At 38.9% G+C, this 9,395-nt stretch overlaps 1 protein-coding gene across 1 annotated transcript; it reads left to right on the top strand.

Moving 5' to 3' along the window:
• The first annotated feature begins 237 nt into the window (after window positions 1-237).
• GJD2 (gap junction protein delta 2) lies at window positions 238-1,849 on the top strand. The gene is made up of 2 exons (XM_057377241.1): window positions 238-308; window positions 1,006-1,849. The coding sequence occupies exons 1-2, from the start codon at window positions 238-240 to the stop codon at window positions 1,847-1,849; spliced, it is 915 nt and encodes a 304-aa protein (XP_057233224.1).
• Window positions 1,850-9,395: the final 7,546 nt, after the last annotated feature.

Genomic DNA, 9,395 nt, shown 5'->3' with positions numbered 1-9,395 from the left:
AGCGGCCCCGAGTCCGGCAGAGCCGAGCCGAGCCGAGCCGGGAACCCTCGGCAGGGCTGCCGCCTGCAGCCGCCCTCCCGCCACCGGACTGCGGGCGGTAGAGACAGGCTGCTCTTCTGTTTGTTTTCCCTCCCCCTGAGAAAAAAATAAAAAAAAAAAAAATAGGAGGGGTGAAAAAAGGCAGAAGTGAAGAGATCCCCTACGCTTGCCAAAGTCTTTGTCTCCGGATGAACAGCGATGGGGGAATGGACTATTCTAGAGAGGCTACTGGAAGCTGCCGTGCAGCAGCATTCTACTATGATAGGGAGGTAAGGGTCGCGGSAGAGCTACGGGGAGCACGGGGGGGATCCCCTCCCGCCCGAGCGGGCCGGCCGGGGGGTCGGCGGCGCACGGTGGGTCCCAGCTGTGCGGTGCCCTTCGGACAGGCTYTTTCGGGCTGAGCCCGGAGCTCGCGTGTCCGCGGTGTGTGTGTGCGTGTGGCGTGTGTGCTGGGGAGCTGGTATGCGGCACGGGGCACAGAGGCGCGGGGACACAGCAAACGCYGCCGTCCTTGTCCCCGAGGAGCCGCGGGGCACCGGCCGGTCGTCGGGGACACCCTACCGCTATCGGGGCTCCGCTGCCGGCGCAGCACCGCGCCTCTCCCGCCCGCACTCCCGGGGGCCCCGGAGCCCGTGTGACCGCCTTTCCTCCCGGGGGCCGGGCGGGGGACAGCGCTGACCGCCGCCCGCGGTCTGAGGCGCACGGCCGCAGCGAGGGAGCTGCGCGCCCCCCGCACGGGACCCGGGCCTCTCCGAGGTGCCGGGACCGGTTGGCCGTGCCGGGGCCGGTTGGCGGTGCCGGGGCCGGTTGGCGGTGCCGGGGCCGGTTGGCGGTGCCGGGGCCGGTGCCCGTGCCGGGGCCGGAGCCGGGGCCGGTCCGTGGTTCCGCGGCGCGGTGGCCCGGTCAGCACTGGACAGCTCCCGGCCGCGCGGCGGCGGCGCGCACTGACGGGCTTCTCTGTTGCAGGATCCTGCTGACCGTGGTGGTGATCTTCAGAATTCTCATTGTGGCCATTGTAGGGGAGACGGTGTACGATGACGAGCAAACGATGTTTGTGTGTAACACGCTGCAGCCAGGCTGCAACCAGGCTTGTTATGACCAGGCTTTCCCCATTTCTCACATAAGGTACTGGGTGTTCCAGATCATCATGGTGTGCACTCCCAGCCTGTGCTTCATAACGTACTCCGTTCACCAGTCTGCTAAACAAAGGGAACGGAGGTACTCCACTGTCTTCCTTACCCTGGAAAGGGACCAGGATTCAATGAAGCGTGAGGACAGTAAGAAAATCAAGAACACGATTGTCAATGGGGTGCTGCAAAACACTGAGAACTCCACCAAAGAGGCAGAACCAGACTGCTTAGAAGTGAAGGAAATCCCCAATCCTGCTATCAGAACTACAAAGTCAAAGATGAGGAGGCAAGAAGGCATTTCTCGATTTTATATCATCCAAGTGGTCTTTCGAAATGCCCTAGAGATTGGATTCCTAGTGGGACAGTATTTTCTGTATGGATTCAATGTCCCTTCCATGTACGAATGTGACAGATACCCTTGCATTAAAGAAGTAGAGTGCTATGTCTCTAGACCCACTGAGAAGACGGTGTTCTTGGTATTCATGTTTGCTGTCAGTGGGATTTGTGTGGTGCTTAATTTGGCAGAACTGAACCACTTGGGCTGGAGAAAGATCAAAATGGCAGTGAGAGGAGTACAGGCAAAAAGGAAATCCATATACGAAATCAGAAATAAGGACCTGCCAAGAATGAGCATGCCTAACTTCGGCAGGACTCAGTCAAGTGACTCAGCTTATGTGTGAGGCTGTGACAGAACTGAAACACTGTGCCAGGTGGAACAGACCCAGATACCATTAGAGAAAGGTACATTGCTTAGGCAAGCATTTTATCAAACCACCAAGAAAGCCATTAAGGTATTGGATCTGCACTTACTGAACTAGCTGCAAAATGCAGCGCTATATAAAAGACTGAAAAAACAGCTATGAAACCATGCTTGACCTAGCCTTACAGCACAGCTACTATTATTCCTACTTTTCTTTCTAATGATTGGGTTTTATCTGTCAGTGAAGCAGCTTTTTGATCGTCATTAGGATGTTTACAGTTTGAAYTGTCTGACTAATTGTTGTAAATGTGTAGAATGTCCATATCAAAAACTCTGCAAGGATACTCTATATGGGGCGGGGTGGGGTGGGGGACACTGTTGTAATGTGCAGGCATAAGCATGTTTCAAAAGGAGGGTAAGAGCACCATAAGGAACCTAACCACAGCTCAATCAGGATATCTGCGTTCTAGGATCTCACAGATGTCTTATTTTGTTCGTCTAAGTCGCAGACTTTATTCCTGGTGTGTATTACTAGCGATTTTCTATCATGGTTTGTGCATCAACTAGTCACACTAAAAATAAATGCTGAATATAATTTTGCCATTTTTTGTTTGCCTGTCCACACACACACACACATACACACACACACACGCACACCAGAGACCTTAATCATCTTATATTAGTTGTGATCTGCAGAATATATCAGCACATTTTTATTGATTCCCTAAAATGTGCATGAATAAGATGGAATTTGTTCATGCCAGCCAAGTTATTAATTTACCTACAATCACCTATGATGACACACATACCAAAGGAAGAGAGTTCATTGCATTTAACTGTGAATATATCATCTTCTCTCTGCTCTTATTTATATAAGTGCCATACTTGAAACATCTAACTCTGTACTTAGTCAAAAGGTTGTCTTGGGATACCAGCTGGAATGAAATGATTTTATACTCTCCTTTGTTTATTTTATGCTATTTATTTAGTCATTGCAATGGTGTAAAAAGCGGCTAAAATATCTATTGATAAATAAAGTACTTGCCTTTTTTTTTTTTTTTTTTTTTTTTTTTTTTTTTTTTTTTTTTTTTTTTTTTTTTTTTTTTTTTTTTTTTTTTTTTTTTGTAAGCCAGAGAGATTTGTTCCTCTTTATTCTTGTATAGAATTGTAAAAAAATTTACAGGGTCAAAATAATTGACTTACAACAACTGTTCTTCAGGGCTTAAAATGTCTGTTGGTATTCTAAACTCTAAGTGACAAAACCTGGGAAATCAGGACTGTTTTTTATGTCTGTTTTCCTCCTTAAGCAAGCTTCCTCTGTCTTCAAAGCCTGATCCAAAGCCCACTGACACCAACAGCCTTCTTTCTGCTGACACTGAGGGCATCGCAGTTGGCTGCCAAGGTCACTCTAGGAATAGCCAGAATACATTTACCTATAAATGAAACAATTGCAGCTTTTCATCAGGGAATCCAGCCAGTAACCTCAGCTTTTCTGCCTTACAGCTGGTTTAAAAAATGCGTTGTTCATGTCCCATCAACTTACTGGTAAGCCACTGGGGCAGTCTCAAATGAATCGCTATTAACAGTAATCATCTTAATGCAGAATAGAATACTAAGTTTTACTTAATGATTTTTTTTTTTACATTTTTAAAAATTCCTCCTGAATTCAACAGAAAATATTTCTCTGTCAACAGTAGGAGTTGGATCAGGACTAAAAAACATACAAGTGCATTTCTAATTAAATAGTATCTGCCCTTTAAAGAAAAGGGCCAAAATGGTGCTGGAAAATTTGGGGTACTTTATAACATAAGAAGGAGACATGGGCTCAGAGTCACAAATGGCCTTTTGATTGTATTTTGTGTCAAGCCTGAAAATGGGTTTTATTATATATTGGCTTGGAGATGATGCATATAAATCTTTTCCTCTTGGCTTACAATAAATACCTTAACATTCCATTCTTGTCGTTTGCCAGCATTGTCACTTTAAATAATGTTGATTAATTCTTAGATAGTCTATCCATTATCACATTCATCTGTTGTCTTTTTTCTTCCACTGTGAAACATTAAAGGACTTTGAGATGTGTATGTTTTTAAAGATTTTAAAAAATATTTTTCCTTATGTATAAATTTAAGAGTTTTCCTGATTTGATTATAGAAACCTCTAAAGATGGATTTCTCATATGATTCTTCATGATAAAAACGCACACTGATATTGCTAGTTGACTGCATGCTCACTGGAAAACTGCATGTTATTTTTAGAAGGACAACATGGCAGCTAAAATCTCCATCTGCAAAATAACAAGCTTCTGAAGATTATTATTTGACACACAAATCCAAGTCTGATTTTCATTTTGCAGAGTCCTGGGATGCCTTTCAAAATCTCATTTTGAATGATATTGAAAGGAAAAATATTCTTTGACAATCATAAGCACTCTTTTAATGTTGAAGAAATGGGAGATGGTGTGCAAAAGGCTTGATACAGAGCAAATTCAACTTGAAAGAACAAAACTTGTATTGGGCTTTGGTTCGGGTTCAGTGTGATTTCTTGTTAGGCAGAAGCCCTAATGCAAGTTTTTTCTAGTGGCTGCATAGCAGTTTTCAGTCAAACTCTAGTGAAGATGCATGTCTCGAAAGCTATAAGATTTCAATATCTTAAAATTCTAAGGTAATATTTAGAAAGTAACTGTTTATAGTACTTAATGCAAATAACTCAGTTCATTTAATTATTTTGATGTAGTTGCACATTTGTACTCCAGTTAGTTGGCATTCTTCAGGATTGTCCAAAGAGAAGATTATCAGGAAATGTAAATGCTAATTTATGCAACAGGATCAGTGATAAAGTAGGCAAAGACTTATATTTTCATCGACAGAAACATCATCCTCCACATTTGGAATATGGCTTTTCATATTTCAGACCAGAGATGAAAAGTGTCAAAAGATCAGTTGTTCTAATCTTCTTTTTAAATTGTTATTTTTCATTTCTTACCGACTACTCATTTATCATGAATAAGAATAAGACAAGAGAAATACAGCACTTTTTTTGTCAATGTATGTGAGAATCATATGATTAATGCTAATGGACTGTTTGCATGAAAGCTGACTATTTACAGAATAAATGCTTTAAAATTGTYACAGCAATGGAAAAGTGTGTTAACTGAACAGAACTGAGTCAATATGAAGCTGAAGGGCACATTACTGCCTGCTTAGGTCTTGCTCTTGCCTCAGTGAAATAAATGAGTCTCACCATTGACATCTCTGTAAGGATCAGACATTAAAAATGAAAATTGAGTTAATGTTTGTTTTGCTCATTGTATGCATTGTTTTGCACTGGTGGACAACATTGTATGTCATGATACGTGAAAACATAAATGCAATGTTCACTAAACTTCTATGGAAAATTGCAATAGAACTGAATACACAATWAGGTTCATGGCATTTTAAAACTTGCATAAAATAATGACATTATTTCATTTTTATATAGACTTCATCCCGTGCTTTCCACACCTGTGTGAATTTCCAAAACTGTTTACATAGGGATTATTAACCATTTCATCAGATATATATAAGATATTTTTAATAGGATTTTTTTCATAATGAAAACTAGCTGCATTTTTACATGTAGCATTTTTACATAGGGAAGCTGAATTCATTGTTCTCATAAAGAGTTTAGGTTTAGAGACCTCAGAAATTGAGGAAATATTAGGGTTTTCCTCTTTTCAGGGRAGAACTGAAGAAGAGAACAACTGAGATGAATGAATCACAGAAGTGATTAGATGGATTTTACTTTGTTTTACACTAGAGAAGTCAGGAATACTCAGAATCTCCAAAGTGGGTGCAGTACTTGTCTTACATTGTCCCTAACAGGGTAAGACAAAGCTGCTGCTAAGCAGAACCACAAGAAAAGACATACACTGAATGTTATATGTGAGGAAGAATTCTTTTCATGCACGTGTAAAATAATACATTTTTCAGGGCAAGACGATGGACTAGATGGACATTGGGCCTGAATCCTGGCTTTATTTTGCATTAATATAACTGTTTCACCTTGCTTCTTCAGCAAAACAGGTTAGAAGCTTTTKTTTGGTGTGTAAGTAGAGAAATGGGAATTAAAAAATTAGGCCATAYGAGAATACAAGCACATGTTTTCATTACTTAGAGTCTGGTCTGGTTCTTCTGGTGAATTTAATGGTGAGGCTTTCTTTACTGTGAGACCCCCAGCTGGGTGAATCTCACTTCTGCTATTTCATGAGATTAACAGGAGAGATTACAGCATTTCTATACTGTACACCCATCCCTGGATATTTTGRAATATTCCTCCCAGGAATTCTATTTCATTGTAAAGTTTCAGACAACATAGTAGTTTAGTATCAGCTATTAATGCCAGATTCTAAACATCCCCATCCTCTCAATGAAATTCTAGTAGTATCTCTCTGAAGAAAAATTGTGCCAGGAAGTGCTTTATATTATGTCTATTAAAATTTACTAAAGAAATCAATCCAGAGTCAGCAGCCTTTTAGATAAGTGCAGCTATGGAGTATTCCATAGCTCTACATTAAAAATAACCATGATATGGATGTATATATGAAATTAAATACATGTGACATTGTTAAAAGGTTTTACCTAAATTGAATTATTGTGCTACAGGTTGAATTTTAGAGATGGATACAGAAGTCTCATATCCAGAGACAGTTAGAAACTGAACTATAAGCAATGACCCGACTGGATATTTAACATTCAAAACCTCCCAACAATCACCCTTTTCCTGTGACTTCTGGGGCTGAGGGGTGCACCAATTGAGTTAGAGAGTTTAGCTGAGCAGGTGTCTAAGTTAGAGCTTTAAAGAGGCTTTTCTTCATTAAAATCYATCAGCTTTTTCTCAGGTGGAGTCTGAAATGCAGGATGAATCAGATCTCTAGGTTATGGAGACCCACATATAAAATGACAGTCTGATATCCCCTCAAAGYGAGAATTACTCTTGAATTCAACAGAATGTGAAAGAAAGGAAATTTGCTACTAAACCAACTATTTTTTGCGTGTGTAGTGTGGCAAAAGAGGACAGAGAAGGGTTACCAGTACCTGGATAATAATTAATACATACTAAAGTCATTAAGCAATCTTGACTTTTGTTTCTTCCACTGAAAACAGCATTTGCTACTTATGATTTCTCTATAAATATATTTCACGGTAAGTGATTAAATGCAGCTTTTGTTTYTGAAGTATTTTGTGAAGTTTCCAATGAAACCATGATTGATGCTTTCATATATTTTTTCAGAGAAAYGTTAAAAGAATAATGTCTGAAAATGGCTCTCTAGTTTTGAAAGCTGTTATAATAATTAATCCTATATTTAAATCTAACAATTTGGGGTTTTTTTGAGGAATGCTACAGTAGGGAATTATTTGTACCAGTAAAGCAACATTACCTTTGGAAGAGATGGTTTCCTTTTCAATGGCAAGTTTATCTGTCAAAACTATTTTTTTAAAAAAATTCCATTGAGCAGAGATTTTTTTAACATATCAGAACTACATTGTGAAGAGATAACTTTAAGGGAGCATGTGTAATAGAAAAAAATTGGGGGTAAAAAGTAAGGATTTGCAGATATTAGAGAAAAGTGTGCTATAGACTTACTTTTCCCTACTCATTATRCAGTTTAGGGATAAAAGCATATTCAGAACATATTCATGAGCAAATACACAATTCCTTGCATTATCTCTTATGTAAGCAAAATGTTTCTAGAAATTGTTTCCACCAATGGAAAATCTAAATGGTGTATTGCAATGTCCAAAGCCTTCATGAATACTGATGTCCCTAGCTTCAGCCCTAACTTTAGTGAATTCAACATACTCAGTTTTTTGGGGTTTTTTTTAAATACACCCCTGGTGTCTAATCAAAATCATTTTGCCATCATAAAATTTTCCCATTGGAAAACAGGTGGCACTTGACATAGATATCAAGCARACTTTAATAGAGCAATCACTTCTAAAGCTGCACATTGAAGGGTGACTTGTGMGTAACATGTTATGAATGGAATTACTGCAAGGCCAAAAGATCCTAAACAAAGGAGCTTCCATATTTGCACTGAATGTGATATTCAGGTGCTCAAGATTCAGGGGTTCTGAAGAATGATAAGGGCCATAGCAATTTTTCTTACTTTCTCCTTTGAAAAAGAAATAAAAATCTGTTCTAGCAATGTTCTTTGTGTAAGAATGTGTATAATTCTCCATACATACATACGTACAACTCTGAGAGGAGTCCACAKCCGACACTTTAAATGCCCACCAGCAAGAGTAATAGAGCAATATTTAGTTTATATGTATAGAGAGGTAACACATTCAACTCTTTAYCACCATTTTCTCACATGCAAGTGGGAACATAGTTTGTAGAAGCAAGGAAATAATTTATTGCATCTGCTATATGTGTTTGTACTAATTTCTCCAAAGCAAAATTCTTCATATTTCTATCTCATGAAACTTTTGAGATTCCTCTGTTTATAAAAAGGTTGAAAGCACATTTCTTAAAAATTTTAACGTTTACCTTAATTTAACAACCTGAAGTTTGCTTTGCTTCTTTTTTTTTTTTTTTTTTTTTTTTTTTTTTTTTTTTTTTTTTTTTTTTTTTTTTTTTTTTTTTTTTTAAAGTTCTGTGTGGTGCTAATGTTCTTGATGTATTCTTCAACTTAACATTCTGGTTACTGTTTGGATTGTACCTCCAGGGAACTGTATTTTTTCTGTTTTTCTTTTTTAATTATTATTATTAACTCAGTTTCAGCACATATGTTAAGGTATTGTAATTCTTAAAGTGTCAGCAAATATAGACTTTTTAAAAAACATGTACAAGGCATCCAATTTTGTATCATTTAAATAATTTGTAAGGATTTTGTTTTTAAAAAAAATCCTAAAATACAAAGTTTTCATTGATCACTTTAACTATTATTCCATGTTTAGAAATTATATCTCCTTCAATTAAGAATGTAGCTTTAATATTAGTGAAGACTGAAAATTTTATCTGCCTTCAGCTATGTGATTGATAGCTCAGATTTCGGCTTACTTTAAACCAATCAGATCACAGAGCAGGAACAATCAAGAGAATCACAGTGCACAATGAGACTTATCAGAAAAGAASTGAATTTTAAAGTTAATGTTAAAGACATTAATATTATAAATAACACATACTGAATTAAGTCAGCCCTTAAGGCCGAATCACACATAAGTGGATAGATTATCATTGCATACTGTTGGGAGTCATACTAAGAGAAATGCCGAGTTAGTTACTAAGGAGAGGGAAAAGAATCATTTTTTTTAATTTCTCAAATAGTTGTTTAAAAATCCCTTAAAATGATGCAAAGATTGAAACGCAACTGTGACACTGGCCCATCTCCTTAAGCTGCTGAAGCACAAATTTTAAATACATATCTATTGATAAAATGTGTCATAGAATCACAGAACATGCTGAGTTGGAGAGGGATCCACAAGGATCATAGAAGTCCAACTCCTGGCCCTGCACAGGACACCCCAAGRGTCACACCATGT

This window comes from Malurus melanocephalus, unplaced genomic scaffold, assembly GCF_030028575.1.
Source record: "Malurus melanocephalus ecotype Western Australia unplaced genomic scaffold, MMel_1.1 scaffold_308, whole genome shotgun sequence".
In the NCBI taxonomy this organism is placed as follows: Eukaryota; Metazoa; Chordata; class Aves; order Passeriformes; family Maluridae; genus Malurus; species Malurus melanocephalus.
The sequence above is the reverse complement of the archived record's forward strand: the minus strand, read 5'-3'. Positions and strand labels throughout refer to the sequence as shown.

Excerpts from the sequence above, each read along its gene's own strand:
- GJD2 (XM_057377241.1), top strand. The coding sequence starts at position 238 with ATGGGGGAATGGACTATTCTAGAGAGGCTACTGGAAGCTGCCGTGCAG. Across the intron at positions 309-1,005 it reads CATTCTACTATGATAGGGAG|GATCCTGCTGACCGTGGTGG; the intron begins GTAAGGGTCGCG and ends TCTCTGTTGCAG.